The sequence below is a fragment of the Cardiocondyla obscurior genome, linkage group LG09 (assembly GCF_019399895.1).
Source record: "Cardiocondyla obscurior isolate alpha-2009 linkage group LG09, Cobs3.1, whole genome shotgun sequence".
NCBI lineage: Eukaryota > Metazoa > Arthropoda > Insecta > Hymenoptera > Formicidae > Cardiocondyla > Cardiocondyla obscurior.
The window spans coordinates 5,202,174-5,219,453 of NC_091872.1; the positions used below are offsets into that span (position 1 = coordinate 5,202,174).

The window sequence follows — 17,280 nt, forward strand, 5'->3', positions numbered from 1 at the left end:
TATGTTTCAGCGCTTGGGACTGCAAGTGGATGTTGATCGGTTTGCTCCGTTGTTTCCACTTCTTACGTGTGTGCGTGAGCGCGTCACACACGACTACGCAGTGGTCGACAATTAGCGCCGGTGATGAACGCCGTTGGCTTTGAGTCATTCTAATTCTTACGTCTTTCCGTGACGCGGGGTTAGCGGTGATTCGACTTGACTTCGCTTGACAGAACGGTAGGGAAACAACGAGAATCGGTGGGAATGGTGGGAAACGTGGTTGCTTTATACAAGTGCTCGCGCTTTTTGTCAAGCGCTCCGAATCGCTGATCAACTTGCCGTTTCATGGGAAATATCGCGCGCACAGTACTTCAAGATCACGTTCTACCGAACGAACAAATCGCATCTGAACACCTCGGCATATTAACGGGATAAAATGAAGCCTTTGATCGAGTTCGACGAATGCTTGCGAGATACTCCTAAGTTTCGGTAAGTTACACTCGCTCCTTTTCAACAGCAAGCTTGTTTCTCTCTGTGGTGTGTGCAATAATTATAACCATTTTCTTTTATGTCGCTATCTTTCTCAATTAGTTTTTATTTAAAGAAGCACTATATTTTTTGGTTGGAAAATGATAATGTATATATGAAATGAGAAGGTGAAATATGGTGTAAACTTTACAGGTTGTGCATTGAAGAGGTGGAAAAGAATGTGGACCAACTGGAACAAAAGATAGACAAGGTATCTTGTACACATTAGTGTGGAATATTTATTTCACTTGAGAATGGTATTCACTTCACTTTTACATTTTTTGAAAACTTTGGGTGAAAGTAATTAGAAATAAAAATTAATAAGTAGAGAATTTATTGATATAATGCAAATAAATTTTTTCTTTTTAACTGTAAGCAATGTATATGTATGCACATATGTTAATCTGACCTGAAATGTATTTTAGCTTTATCATCTTTTCACAGGTATTAAAAAATTGTAGTTTGACCATTGACACTGGAAAAGCTTTTGTTGGGCAGCAAAAGTAAGTCTTGTACATTTTGATTTTTGTTGCTAATGATATTTAATTGACATTTAGAACAGTTTAATAACTACCTTTAGTTATATAGCAATGATAATTCATATATATATTTTTTTTTTAAACATATGTTTGTTTTAATTATAGAGAAATCTTGAATATTAATATAATTTTTTTTTTACAGCCAATTTGCCAATAGCTTGTGGGAATTATCTACATACTTTAGTGATGATCCAGAAGTAATGGCATTTTTAAACAAACTCATACATGCTTTACAAGAAATGAACAAATATCACACAATTTTATTAGATCAAGCCTCTAGGACTGTGATGAAAGACCTTAATAATTTTATTAAAAGGTAAAATGTTTTATTTATCGTCTTATTCTAATTTTGAAATTAAATTGACAACTTTATTTTACAAAACTTTATGTTCATATTTTTCTAGTGATATCAAGAGAGCGAAAGAGACTCGACATTATTTTGAAAAAATTTCTGGCGACCTTGATATCGCGCTAAATAGAAATTCTCAAGTACCGAAATCTCGACCTGTAGAGTATGAAGAGACATCAAATATTCTGTCGGCTACTCGATCGTGTTTTCGGCACACTGCGTTAGATTACATTCATGTATTGACAATGCTGCAAGCACGTAAACGACATGAAATATTAGGCACACTATTAAGCTACATGCACGCATGTATTACGTATTATCATCAAGGTAGCGACCTCGCTCAAGATCTGGATCCTTTTCTGAAAGATCTCGATGAAAATTTAGATAAGATGAGAGGTGACTCGAATAAACTTGAAAAAGAAATGGAAAATCGTCATATTTATGTTAACAATCGAGATCTGATCCCTTCATTGGTACCTAGTAATTCTAAGATGGAAGGTTATTTATTTAAAAGAACCAGTAATGCTTTTAAAACGTGGAATAGGAGGTGGTTCTGCCTGAAGGATCATCAACTAGTATATCGAAAACGAACAGGTGACGAAGAGTATACAATTATGGAAGAAGATCTGCGACTCTGCACTGTTAAACCTGTAGTTGATTGCGACAGAAGGAATTGTTTTGAAGTTTTAAGTCCGACAAAGTAAGTGGAAGTGTTTTTGATTCTGTGCTACGATATTTAGCAGTAAGAAAAAGAAATTCGTAAATTTTACATAAACAATATAAAATTTACTAACTTAACCTAATCTAACAGAAAAAAATTAATTTCTAACTTTTAGGAGTCATATGTTACAAGCAGACAGTGAAGAAACATATTTGGCATGGGTTACTGCAATGCAACAAGCTATCGGTGCTGCTATTCAGAGAGGCATGAGTGTAACTACGAATATTAATTCACATCAATTACAATCGTGTGATAGTAAGGGTTCCTCTAGACCATTATCAAGGTTAAAGTCGAGGTATATCGCCGTAAAGTACTTTTTATACTATTTAATTGTATAAAAAGAGGGAGTGTATTTTATTGAAACTATTTTAACTTGAAATTTCAGAGTGTGGGAACAGTTATTAAAGATCTCAGGTAACGAGGTTTGCTGCGATTGTGGCGATGTTAATCCACGATGGGCTAGCATCAATCTAGGCATTACACTTTGCATAGGTATTTATATTTTATTCAAAAAGTATACGTTTCTTTATTACTAATAATATTTAATATTTTTTAATTTATTTAGAATGTTCTGGCGTACATAGAAGTCTTGGAGTACATTATAGTAAAGTTCGATCTTTAACTTTGGATGATTGGGAGCCGGAAATACTTAAAGTGATGGCGGAATTAGGCAATTCTGTGGTAAATAGCATATACGAAGCTTTGCCAATACCACCCGACATTATTAAAGCTACGCCAAAATGCAATGGGTACATAATATCATGATGAATTGATCAACTATTTCCTGTTTAATGATAAGAAGAGAAAAAAATCTTACAAAAATTTTTTACATCTTTTTTCTCTAGTAACGTTCGAGAAGCTTGGATAAAGTTCAAATACGTAGATCGCAAATTTGTTAAACCTCTGAATGATGTGATACCAACTGGGCATCATGCTAGTCGAGAGCAAACACTTTTTCGGAAGTGGAGCGTACGTAAATTACGTCGCAGACCACGCAGTTGCGATAAAATTAACAACAGTAGTGCCAACGAGACACTGTCAACATTGTCGTCCATAAAGGAAAATCATCCCTCAACGAGCTCAGACGAAAGCAAACATACGTCAATTGATAGTTTGAATTTAGTTTTCTCTAAAGTAAAAACAGAACAAACTCCCATAACGTCGGATAATAGTGCTAACATAGATTTAAAAAACAAGTCCACTCTTTATGGAAAGATTTTGAATCGTTCGCAAAACGATTTAAGCGACGCTAATAAACATATTAAGAGTACAACAGCAACTCGTGGAGAGGTTGCCAAAGAGCTTGACTCGATAGAAAACGAATCAAAGTGTAACAAATTAACAGTGAATATTAATACATTTTCAATCAATGAAACAGACGATACTTCCAAAGGATATGCCAATAACAAGGTAAAAGATGATAATGGAAATGTATCGAGGAATAAGGATTTAGAAAATTTGGAGAAGCACTGTAACCAGAAAGTGGAATCAACTGTATTAATGTTTGGTTGCGATATACCAAAACCTGCTATCGATGACAATTTAGAACTGAGTTCTGATCAAGATTCAACGGCTGGTGAAGATGAAGAATTTACCGATGAAGAAGATATAGAAAATCTACATCCTGAGATGCTGCTTTACAAAGCTGCAGCAGCGCATAATTTACCTGTAATGTGCGCAGCATTAGCAGTCGGCGCTGACAAATTGTGGTCTAACGTTAATGATAAAAGCCGCAATGCTCTACATCAAGCGATAATAAGTGTAAGTAGAAAATAAGCTTAAAAAAAAAGAGATGTGATAATTATTAATTTTCTTGTATACAGGGATCAGTTATGTCATGTGAATATCTTCTTCTAAATGGTGCACGAATTAATTGCCAAGATGCCGAAGGAAAAACGCCGTTGTATTTAGCGACAGAATTAGGTAACAGTTAACAATATAATATAATTTTTTTTTTTTTTTTTTTTTGAGAGAGAATATTATTATGATCTTGTAAATATGTACAATAATTCGTAGGACACACTGCACAAGTATGCTTACTTCTTAAACATCGTGCTGATCAACACATTGAAGATGAAAGCGGGATAAAACCTTTATCGATTGCTGTAAAAGAGGCAAATGCCGATATCGTCACTTTGTAAGTATTGTTTCAAAAGTGCTTTTTACATTTTTATGTTTTATTACATTAATATGTTTGTGTCAGGTTACGACTTGGTCTTTTAAATGAAGAAATGAAAGACTCTGAAATAGGTGTTACCGGTGACGAGACATTCAATGACGTCGTTCGTGATTTTAGTCAATTGGCATGCTCACATCCAGAACGATTGCAACGTCGAAATGAAGCTACAAATTTGTCGCATACGCCTGAATGAGGTTTGGATTCTCACGTGTCTTTCAAAAAAAAATTACAAATAAATTAATAGTTTTATATTTCATGAATTATAGAATTCGCGCATTAACTTACCCTTGAAATTTATCCAGAATATTAATTATTGCATTAATGACAAACAGAAACTAGTATTTGAAATGGTTACAAAAATTATAGATTATTAATTTTTTTTTTTTTTTCTTTCTTTTTTTATTTTAAAATCTGTTGTTGTATAAACCAGCCAGATTCTTTCCTTAATCCAACGTCGAAAAATAATAATATACATATACATATATATAATTACAGAAAAAGAAACAGTTAAATAGATAACGCGTAAACGTGATTTTTATTACTTTACAATATTGTGTATAAAGTTTATCATGTAGAAAGTTTGCCATTTTATGAACATTTTATACCTGTTAAGTATATGTATATTCTATCATGTACTTCTCACATGGGAGAGATTTACTTTTCACGTTTGATGATGTTATTAACTGTTATTAGTTATTCGTCCAGCGCCCACTTATGCATAATTTGATACCTACTCGCTATTCGATCCACAAACCAAGCATGTTTATGTTAAAATACGAAAATGCATCGTTAAAGAAAAAAATGCGCACATTTGAAGAAAAGTTAATATTATTGATTAAAAGACATAGTTGATAAATATATCAACGATAAGAAAAATACTTGTTAATAAAAACGTCAGTTGATCACGCGAAAAAAGAGCTATGAAATTTTTTATCATTTTATTTACGCTTTTGCGTGGAAAAATTTAAATGGGTGATTGATAATCGAACGAATGGTTCATGTACATTTACGATTATCGGTTATCGAACACGGTGCGAACATGAAATACTCTTTGAACGAAAAAAAAAAACACAATGCATTTTCGATACAAATCGTACCTTCGTAACTCTATTTGTGCACACGTATTGCGTTAGAAAGTTTATTGCGTTGACAACTTCGAAGGATTATGTATAATACAATAATGTGTATGTATACGCATATTTACTTATATAGTTTTTTATATTATTACGGTTATTGCGATTTAATATTTCGAATTTTACATGTAAAAAAACCAAACTATTAAAAATGATTATTGAGTTTATTATTTCTTCAATTTATCTTGAAAATTTATCAAAATGTTACATTTATTGTAATAAAATTCAGAAAAATTTGGCAGATTAACGTTTTTTTCCTTTTAAAATAAAACGATAATTCGGTGTTATTGGCACTTTGTTAACGACATACAATCATTGGATTGATGTTTGCTGCCTTCTCATGCTCGTGGTAATGATTAAACGAGCATGATAAACAAATTCCATGTTCATTTAGATGATTACGTTTGATAGAAGTAGCTCGTTAAAGTGGACATTATTTATCTTTGTTATTGTGAAAGGAAGCGGTACCTGCGCTACAAAACGCGCACACGTGCGCGTAAGAAAGAGAGAGAGAGAGATTTAATAATTTAAGCAGCTACGTGACAACAGGAAAATACACGTGCATAAAAACTCATTGGAAAAAAACTAAATAAAGCCATTTTTCTGTGCTTCATGTTTTGCTTGTAAAATTCGAGATATAATTCTTATCAAATAGAAAAAAATGGTAAATTAATTTACCACTTTTCTCTTATCACTTTACTTATACTTTATACAATATTAGTAATTGCGTAGTAAAAGAAGCTTATCGAAATGCTGCTGTGAAGAGAAACCTGTTTGGAACCGTCACCGTATCTTAAAAAAAAACCCTGAAAGCGTCCAGGTGACCTACGAGAATTGTTCCAAGCACATTTCTCAAGTGCGCATTGTTTTATTTTTTAAATATGAAATATTTTTCGAAGTAGATGCAATCTTGTTTAAAGTATGCGGGTTAGTTACACAATCTTAATTATTTCTCAGCCAACAACATATCTATTTCCCATTCACAATTAAAAAAAAATGTTTTTTTAATTACCAAGAGCGGGAGTGACGTCAATGCTGACGTCCGAGATCTGAAACAGTCATTCATCTGTTAATCGCAAAAAAAAAAAAATCCGTAGGCATAACGTGATGCGTAAAACGTTGGTAAAAGTCGCAAAAAAGACTGTTCTCTTGTGAAATTTTGTTAGTGGGTGATAACGAAGCGGAGCAGCTAGTCGCGCAGAGTGTGGTATAATTAGGGAAGAGCAGCCAAGCGGCGGGGGACGGGAGTCGTCGCAACATTTCACCGATCCAGATATCGCCCGGCTGCAAAGAACACGTGACGAGGGTTCGCCGTCGTAATGCGTACAGGACGTCATAATTCGACAAGAAGAAACGACGCTGGAAAAGAAGGCGCTTTGCGGCGACGTCGACGACGATTACCACGAGCGATTTGTGCGTCTAGACGCGTCCTTGTACCACCGATGCCGATGCCATGTCTCCGGCCCCGGCCCCGGCTCCGGCTCTGTTTCCCTTTAGCTCAACTCGTACGTTGATTCATCCCAACGGATTTAGACCTACCCGAGTGATAGCCCGCGTATCTGTTCACGGAGAAAATTTTATACTGAAAATTAAAATCAAGGGATTATAAGAATAAATCCTATGGCCAGCCATTGCTTGCCACAGCATCTAGACTTGTAATTACAAGATGGTTCGCAACTACTGCGACACCATAGTCATTCTTGGTAAAAAATTTTCTTCGTATTACTTTCCTATTGTAGGCCCGCTTGATGTCAGTAGCAAAAACTCGGTGTACTTCGGATCTCCTTATATGACATCTGTTTAATATTTGTAGACATTAATCTTTGATTAACATTTTATTGAATTAAGCGTGATAGAAAAGGGAGAGAACGCGGAACCGATAAAATTATTTTCATAGTATACACTTGCAAAAGAGCTAAACAAATGCGAAAAAAATTAAATGAGAAATCTAGCGACGCGAAAAGGATGCGAGTCGACAACTTTATTGTGATGCGTCTACGTGCGTATACAACAAGTACGTTATTGCTCTCATCACCGAGCGACAGTATTTAAGATAGTCGTCGTCTTGGCTGTCGTAATCGTCGTCGTTGTGTTGTCGACGGCGTCGGCGTCGCCGCCACTGTCGCCGACGCCGACGGCGACGTTGCTGTCGTCGTCTTCATCATTTCTTCGGCTTGCTCTTAGTCATCACAAAGGCGCTGCAGCTGTTTTGATTTCAACTGAATAAACGTAAACTTTCTTATGATAGCTAACAGATTCAGACTGCGTTTATCAAATGGCTCTCCGCCGTTTACATATCTTTTATATTATACGTATATATATACATATGTATATATTGAAAAGCGATTTTTGCACATAGGAACGACTTGCGATTGCGATGAATATGTTGTGAAATTCACGAATAGACTATCGTTGTGAATGGGGAACGCGATGAACTGACGTAGCGGACAATGGTTGTGTTTAAGAGAAGACACGATTGATTAGCGCCCAGTGATTTTTTAATACGATTGGTTTCTACTTAGATTCTAAAAAGAATTAGAGGAGAGACTCAATCATATTAAAGAATCACTGAGCGCTCAGTAATCGGTTGTGACGCCTGAATGTACTCATTATGTTAAAGAAAGAAATTTGCGCGGGGTAAAAAGCACCTGAGCGCGCGCGTTACGCATGCTGGATGCGTCAACAACAAAAATAAACGGCGTCGTGCCGTCTATCGGTCGACACGGCGGCGTGGCGTGTGGTCTACGCCTACGCGGTCGTACGAAGTAGATTCGCTCTCTCTCCAAATTGTAAATTAAATAACGAAACAAAGAAATCGAATCGAGAAAAAAAAAACGAGAACAGGGTGTGGCGGTGCTGCAAGAATTTACGAAAAAAATATATTGCTTCTGTATCTTTTTCTGCTTCTGTATCTTGCGTAATGTGGAGCTTATTCGCGACAAGGTACCGATTCGCGACGGTGTGCCAAGAACACCAAAAACTTTAAGTAGTTGTACGTCTTCTCGGAAAATCGTCGAGCTACGCGGTAGATATTTGTGGATCCAACTACTTGGCGGGAACTAGCGGTGTCTCCTATCGCGTGGAATTGTTATCGCGAGCATTCCTTCGAAGGTACTTTCCAAAAATGAGAGAAACGGAGAGTTCCAAGATCCTCGAGTTCTGACCAATCTACCTCGTATTCGCGCGAAACTCCAAGAGTTACGTTAACACGTGAATTTTTTTTAACGTCGTTTATTTTACGACAGCAGTATGCGGCGTTACTTCAAGTGCGATACTTGGACGATTCATTCGGTTCATTGCCAATCCAAAGTATCAAGTCTCGTTTAACCAGGCATGACTCGGTTCACTTAACTCGTTGAGCGGCAGCGGCGTTTAAGATTAACGTACATGTACTCCGTTGATCGCTGATTACAAGTGACGTTGTAGTAATATCGCGCGTTTCTCGTAACCCGATTCTTTGACCCGATCGCGTACAGTTTCTTCCGTTCGTTCGCCGCACGAGGAAACTCTTTTCCTCTTTGACCGTCCGCGAATCATCTTGACGGTCTTTCTTGGAAAGTTTCTTCATATTTGCAGATAACGTTGATGTCATTTAGAATTCCACGATAATTGACAACGATTATAAGTCGAGCTAAAAATTTCTTAGAACGATACATGCGACAGTTGGTGCGACGAAGACTAGCGTTTCGTTTACATGCATAGCGGCTCTTTTGAGATCACAACGCATCTCGTATACCTTCGCCGAGCGGCAGGCATCAGGCAAACCGCCAACTCGCTCTAGCATACACGGAGAAAATTTTGTACTCATTATTACGATACCACAGTGGTTGTGGACCACCTTGGAATTATAATTTACATGCTATGGTGGACAATAGCTAGCGTAGTAATTTAATCTTACAATTTCTTGATGGTCCACGACTACTATCGCATTAAGTAATTCTTAGTATACAATTTTCAGCTGGTGCAGTTGTTGCATTAATTCAAAGGGTGTCTTTCTACCTACGCGTCGGGCGAAAGAGACCCCACATTAGATAGAAGTAAAAAGACGAGAAAGAAATAAAAACTGCGTATTACGCGAGGTTGCAAAATCTTCACTCGTGACAAGGATTGTGCGACATTTCTGTTGTAAATTTTAACACTGCTGTTGCAAACTTGATAATTCTTATCTTGTAAAAAAAAAAAAAAGAAAAAAAGAAAAGAACCCAACACATGATCGTTTAACATTGCGTCGTTTTACAAAACACATGGTTGAACGTGTTCTCTTCTCTCTCACGCAGACGTGACGCTTCACGAGACGCTTTTTTTTATTTCTTTCTTTCGAGTATGTGTATTTGTACACCGGCCATGAAAATAAATTTGAATAGAAAAACAAGGGGGGAAAGAAGAAGAAGGAACAAACTGCGCAGTCTTCTTTTTGGAAGTAAAATGACGCAATTTACATTTCGGGGCGATCATAGGCCACATGGCTTTCACATTCCTCTCGTTGACTTCTTTGCCCCGATTGTGACACGTTTCGTTGCTATTTTTTTGATAAAATTGATGAAACTGAATCACACCGAAAAGAAGCTTTGACAATTGCTGCGTTTAGCGGAAAAAGCTGTCTCGCATTTGTCGAAATCGTAAATGGTTGGCGTGTACTTTCGACTAAAATTAAGAGCACACGCCGATCAGACTTGACGACGGTCGCGAAGCAGCTTTTTCTGCTACCGTCTCGTTAGCACCTCCTTCATCTTTCCCTTAAACGCGCGCATGAAATGACACGATTAAACAGTATAATCGACAAAAATGCACGTAGATTTGGTGCGTGAGTCTATGATTCAACATACGTGTTCTCGCGTTGCGTCGCCTATGAAGTGATTTCAACGTAAACGACGATCCGTTCAGTCATTGGCTGAAAGATCGACAGGCCTCCGTCGAGCCTCTGAATTCTTCAGCTCGCGAGTAGTAAGTACTACGTGTCAAGTCACCAGTTCAAGCACAAACGGTCGTTTCTGCTAACGTGGATTAACTTTAGTCTCGGATTAGCTTGCTTCCTACCTTGTTCTAGAGCTTAAGATTAAAAAGAAGTGAACAGTAAGTTAGACCGAGATTAAAGTTGATCCGCGTTGGTGGAAGCTGCCTTAGGAGAGACTGAAGCATCCCGTGAACGGGGAAATAAGATTCTGGGCTTTTCCACGAGGGCAACTAAACAGTTTAAACAGTAGATCGCCAGTAAGCGAGGATCGCTGTAATATCTCTCGATCCTTTGCGATATAGACTCGAATGGCACGTGTAAGAGCGTGACCTATGACGAATACGCACTCCACGTCGATTGGTTAAATTAAAAGAATGGGGAAAATTGTCAACGCGCGCGATGAAGAAATTTGTTTGTGCTTTACAAAGCTGGGCTCCTGTTCGTTACCGGTGAAAAATATCTTAATAATGACTGAATAACGAGACGATTGTTTCAATGTCAATGTGAGACTCGTACGATATCTCCTGACAAAAGATGAAACTTGGAGATCTCATTAGTACGAATATCGTTTTTTCATTTCAAAAATTCTCGTATCCCGGTGAATATTTCAAGTAAAGGTTTTTAAAAAAAATTCTTATCCAACGTGCAATTAATTACCCGTTTTTGTGAAAGTCAGAAAATCACGAAGATTTCGTACCGCGCGTGAAACTCGTCTTGTTAAAATTTTACACATTTGTTATCCAGATATTTGTTACTTATTTCGAGAAAAGAGGGGGAAGAGGACGAACGAATTACCTCATCTATTTTACATCAAGTTATCTCGATGGAAATGATCGCGGCGTGCACAGGCGCACGTATTACATGAAACTTGAAACTGTTTTTATACGTAAACAGAATGGCTCGCATCTTATTTGAATTTCGTTTATCTAAGCGCGAACACATGTCTTTCGCCATGTATCTGCGTATTTAAAAAAAAAAAAAAAATAAAAACGAAGAAGACCCTCGACCATGTGTCGCTTCTATTACTGCAGACCTGTGCGTAGTCGAAACTCACGCTGCAAAGTAGCAAAGGAGATCTCGAGCAAGTGGAAAATAAATACCGGTAATTACTCAAATCTGAGTATTAAAAAGCTCCAGAAATTATTCACTTTGAGCGATAAAGCGCGAAATCGTCAACGCGTTTGCCGCCGAAAGCAAGTGATTCTTTCGCGCGCATTTGGCGATATTATAATAACGGGAGTTTTCGTAACGGACGTAGTTATTAATCGAAGGGTAATGTAATAACATTCTTAGAAAGCGGAATGTTGCGAGAAATGGAAGTGCGCGAAGTTGAGATAAGGACAAGTGAATCTTTTATCCGGCCGTGGAAGGAAAATCGCGAGGAGCAGACAGGCAGGGAGGGGAAGGAGGCAATATCTCCCGTCGTTGCCTCCGCCGCTGAGGATGGATCGAGGCACGTGCTCCACGCGCGTGCACCCACGAGATCTATCGATCTCGTTAATCGCGGGGAATGGACCAACTGGAGCCGCCGGCGGAAAGAGATCGCGCAGTTGCTTTATTGTACTACTACACATTTGTTGTCGTCACCGCCACCGTCATCTTCATCGTAGCCGTCTAAGCCTTCGGTCTCTTTCTCTCTCTCTTTTTCCTTATTTCGCGCCTTCGTTCTTGCCGTTCTTCCCTCTCCGTTTCTCGCTCTGCTTCCTCTCGCCTGCCTGTTTCTCTGCCTAAATCTTTTCTCCCCTCCTGCCTCGGCTAGCCCCAGCCTATATAAACCCGGTGACGGCGGTCACTCGAAAGCGTCTCCATTCTATACGGGAAGAACGGTCTATAATAAAGTCCCGAAGGCGTCACGGTGGAAACTGTGTGTAACTCGGTCACTGAAAGAACTTGCGCGCGTAGATGCGCGAGTGCGTCGTGCGTGCGTGCGTGTGTGCGTGCGTGCGTGCCGTGCATCGACGATCCTCGCCCCCGATACGTCTCCAACGGAGGAACAGCATCCCTCGAAGTATCGTGTCCCAACGGATGACTTTCCAGTCGCTCCGCGAACCGCGCGCTTTCTAACGTCTTCGCGTGCATCCCCCCGCGAACTTAAGGCGGAAAGGGCCGGGGTCGTTTATCGCGCCGCTGGCTAACCCGCGGGGGTGGACTAGGTCTTAACGTGGTCCCGTTAACGTGTCGCGGTAACGCCAGGAAATTCGTAGCTCATCGCGCAAAATCCCGCCGCGAACGAGTAAACGCCGTCCTGTAGACAGATTACAGTTTCACTCGAGAGAGAAGTGAGCTTGAGTCTGGCCCTACGTCCTGTGCGACTACGTGCCAACAGAAATGTCGAATACACGCGCGAAAAGTGCCTACCACTACGCGACGTTAATCGTCATCGTCACCCTCGCCGTCACATTATGCTATCCAGCTCTCATTGACACTGCGGCAGTCCATTCCGAGGTAAGAAACACGAAATCTACATTCAAAACTAAATATCAAAGACTGTTACATGTGTAACAAAAAATTAAAAAAAAAAAAAAAAGAAAAGGAAAAAGAAGAGAAAGCCGTGGTGAATTTAATTTCTTGCTTACAATACGAGTTAAGAGAAAGAAGATTGAGAGAGAAAGAAAAAGGAAGCTTTGAAAACCGTTCTTCGTGGTCGTAATCATTCGCAAGTTTTTACAGAAGATTAGAGAAAGGGAAGAGGGCAGACGCGAGGAGAGATGGCCCTTCTCTGAAAAAAAATACAGTAAACGCAGTCTTGTTATCGGCGACTTGCATGCAGGCATGTAACGTGATAGTTCAACGTATCTAGGCTGCGTTCAGCGAGAATGCTACATTTGCAACTGCTATAAAAATCGCGAATCTGCTCTAGAAATTCGGTCAAAATTAAGAATGCACGCTTACGATTTTTACTTTAATTGCGAAGCAACTTTTTCTACTGGTTTTTTTTTTTTTCTTACACGCTTTATACAATAACGACATAAGTAATGAATGCGTGATAAAAAGACAGTAAAGTTAATGTATATCTACTTAATAAGTGCTATTAAATTGTAATTATATTAAAATGCATGCATATGTGTACGAGGAGATTTATATTTTATCTCGGACATCCTCGACATTGACTATTAGCTCCTCGAGTTAATTTCATTCATTTGCAAATCGAATTTATTGAATGCATTCGTCTCTTTCTCTTTCTTACTCTCTTTCTCTCATATAAAAGACTGTAAAAATAAAAAAAAAACGACTTATCGTCTACAATTATGTCGCGATTAAATCGATAAGGTGGCGTTGAGGAAACCCATTTTTTTTTTTTCTTTCACTAATTTCTTCATACAATTCAACGCGTGGTCGGAAGTTCGTACACGCGACGTACTACAGCAATGAAGCGTGGATGTATACGAAGAATCCGTCTTACGTAGTAATTCGTAGAATCGAAGTAGCGACAAAAGATGCGAGAAGCACGCGTGATATCGCACGCGAGGCAAGCGGTATCACGCTTGACACGAGAGGCTATCGAATGGATCCGTGGATCCACTTGTAGATCGTGGTATTAGTGATTCTTCATTCAAGAAACGAACGCCCGCGACTCTCCCGCTTACGATTGTCTCGCGCGGTCAACGTTACTGACGCAACGTGCGTTCCTGGGTTCATAGAAGCGACACATTCATCCTTCTTCTCGTCGCGATTCTTCTCGCCGCGATTCTTATCGCCGCGTAGTCAGACGCATCCGCACCGCGTACATGCACGTGCGAGTACAGCGACGACATTCGATAAGCTAATTGAAATAATGAAAGAAAGCAAGTTACTTTCTTTTATTCTTTGAGAGTTTTTCTATCACTTTCGTATATGATCAGTGAGAGACAACGTTGCTGAAATATTCCGCGTTCCGCCGAGTACGGGCTCGATTAATATTTGCAATCGATTCGATTAAATTCACCGTTAAAAATACCGTAAAAATTATGACTGAATCCAAAAATAATAATTTTTTTTTACCTCTCTTGGATTCTCCTAAATCATGATACGTTTTAATTACAGAAACAGTTGCAGCGGATAGTATTCAGGAATCACAGGAACGTGAGGTTTCCACGAGCCATGGAAGACAGCGATGAGGAGAACGGGGGGAAGGAGGACGAAGAGAGACGAATTTGTTATAATGCTCCCTGCGGGTGGGTGGTCTACAATCCACAAACGCGTGACATCGAGTACTTCATGAAAAACCCGTGAGTAAGCTGCAATACGTTTTCATTATACCTACATCTCTATGTCTATTATTTATATTATATGTATACTGCCCGTACACGGAAAAAAAGAAAGAAAAAAAGAGAAAAAAAAAAAGTAAAAAAATTAATTATTGGCTTCGTTTTTATAGTTGCGTTTGCCCGGACGAAAGCTACAAGTGCGTGCGCGCGGGAGAGGATCTGTCCGCGAGCGCGTACGTGTACCGCTGCCGCCAAAACACGACGGCAGATGACATCGAATCTCCCACCTCTCCCGACGATGGCAACTGAGACGAGGTCGTCTCGTCATCGGAACCCTCCCTGTGCCTTGCGTCCACGCCAACTCGGTTACCGCCGCCACCATCTTCTACACGTCCGCGCGACCCTTCGACATCTTAGGCGTCATGGGCCAAGCTATTCGAATCCTTAAATCGCCAACACTTCTCTCTACATTCGTCCGTCTCAAAAGCGACCTTCTCTTCAGCCCTGCATCTATCCGTTGCGACGAAAATGAACGACAGGTGCTCGACGCTGATTCCCTCTCCGCCGATCGTTGTTCAAATTGAAACTGGAACGGTCCAGCTTTTAGTTGAAGTTAAAGCGAACGCTAAATGCGACGACAAATGCTGTTAAATTTTTATCGCGTCCCTTGAATTAACAATACCACAGCCTTGTAGGAGTAAAAGCTGTCGATGCGATACACGCAAGGGAAAAATTATAATGCGCTACTTATATTTAATTAGCTTTTTCGTAGAGTATTTGTTAAACTCGCTTGTTACGTATGTGCCCGTTCGCCGTGGTAGTTTTTTTTTTTTTTTTTTTAACGAGTGCCGACCGATAAGGAGATCAAGAGTCAACCGATCGTATCTCCGCCAAGTCATGTATATGCACGTACACGTTTGAACCTTGTATCTTTTATTTTGCACCGCTTTCTAATGTACTTGACACTTGATACTCATCCGATTTAAGCTCCTTCTACCCATTGACAGAAGTGGCCCTAGGCGCTGAACGTTTGACTACCCGTCTCGACCAAGTTCTTGTTTACTCAACTTAAACCTAGAGTAAAGTACTTCAAACCGAATTAAATTAGATCAAATCGAATCAAATAAAACGTGTGAATTTGGTGCATTTATCAAATGCGGTAAATAGACAGGAGATAATCCGGATGAGTACGGGTAACGGCTTCTGACAACACCCGCGAGAGAACTTCTCCTCATATGTTCTTATCTCTCTTTGTACTTAACGAACTGTCGCCCAAAAATAATTCCTTATCGCGTAACAACGACGACGACGCGTTATTTATTTACGAGAGAATTTATTATGGTCGCCTCCTTTATCCGCCACTTGACAATCGTGCGAGTGTCCGTGTAAATACAAATATGATTGCACGTTATTTTATCCGTGACCTTTTCGCTTTAATCGCAAGCCGAGCTACAAAAACGCGAACAAAGCAGCTCGTGCCGAGTGGACGCGCGCTGCGTCGCGTCGCAATCCTTCAAGAACAGCGGACAGAGAAAAACGAAACCGAATTAATTGCGTTACAATTGGATGCACAGCGAGAATTTTATAGCGCGAAACAAGATTGACGTTTCTCGGTCGATCCTAATTCAAGCGTACACATCAATTATTTTTTTCCCCGCGAGAGCCGTACCATGGACATATGCATTATTAATTTAAGGATAGCGTTAATAAAAGGATTGCCCCGAAACGAATTCGGTCTCGACTAAGTCTCGATATTAATGCACAGCTGATGTCACTTTTTTAATCCGCCTAGAAGTTCGACAATATGTACCAACGATTCAAGTAAACGTATTTAACATAGAAATAGAGTAAATATGTCAGTTTGTTGTATTCGTATGCAGTATTTCACTCGTTGTGTAACATGCGGGAAGCGTAAGTTATCTGTTAAGTTACGATTTATATCGTTATAAATTAACAATATATTATTGTATAATTTTATCACTTTTAATACAATAAAACTAAGTTGCGAAAGTTCTTGCATATTTTAATTTCCCTACCCGATATCAAATCGCGTACTCTTGCAAAGGTATAAATACGTACGCCGTGTGCTCGAAAAAAATGAAAAGCTTGTTCTTTTAAAAGTATCTCTATTTAAATATTATTAAATGTAAAGCAGTTTCCTCTAACGTAAAGAAAAGAAGAGTAAATGATTAGTCGCTCGCCAATCTCACGGTTTTTAATGCCTAATGTTATTTTAAAAAAACGTATAAACAAACGAATAAATCATATTTGATTCTTAATTACAATTAAACAAAAATGATAATTTAATCTCGCGGTCGTATAAACAGCCGAGAAGTTCAAAGTAAACAAAATGATAAATCTGTCGATTCTAGAGTTTCGCGGCGTCGAGTCTTCGAAAACGCTCACCAAGTAATACAAGATTAGGAAGAGTAAGTTGGTAGCACGAAGAGCGCCGTTCTCGTCAACGCTTGGGGCGTAGTCACGTCGCCTTGTGGGAGCATGATCATATTCAAGGGTTGGCGGGAGCGATGCCATTATTAATAAGGCGTGATCACGGCGCTGGCGGAAACGACGCTCATGACTCGTGTCATCAACTCACTCTTCCTAACCTCCTAACACTTCGCGAACGTTTTCGGAGACTTGGCGCAGCGAAATCTCGAGATTAAACATCCGTGTATGTACACTCACCGTCAGAAAAGGCGTTCGTGGTG

The 17,280-nt window shown here is 39.3% G+C and overlaps 2 protein-coding genes across 2 annotated transcripts; both read left to right on the forward strand.

The window, feature by feature from the left end:
- The first annotated feature begins 27 nt into the window (after positions 1–27).
- Positions 28–11,379, forward strand: Cenb1a (Centaurin beta 1A). The gene is made up of 12 exons (XM_070661429.1): positions 28–468; positions 661–718; positions 952–1,010; positions 1,189–1,362; positions 1,451–2,095; positions 2,232–2,411; positions 2,502–2,608; positions 2,682–2,865; positions 2,962–3,877; positions 3,940–4,039; positions 4,133–4,253; positions 4,320–11,379. Exons 1-12 carry the CDS (start codon positions 416–418, stop codon positions 4,486–4,488), a joined length of 2,766 nt encoding a protein of 921 aa, XP_070517530.1. The 5' UTR covers positions 28–415; the 3' UTR covers positions 4,489–11,379.
- Positions 11,380–11,496: 117 nt separating this feature from the next.
- On the forward strand, positions 11,497–16,582 carry LOC139105409 (uncharacterized). The gene is made up of 3 exons (XM_070661496.1): positions 11,497–12,827; positions 14,406–14,590; positions 14,740–16,582. Exons 1-3 carry the CDS (start codon positions 12,711–12,713, stop codon positions 14,876–14,878), a joined length of 441 nt encoding a protein of 146 aa, XP_070517597.1. The 5' UTR covers positions 11,497–12,710; the 3' UTR covers positions 14,879–16,582.
- Positions 16,583–17,280: the final 698 nt, after the last annotated feature.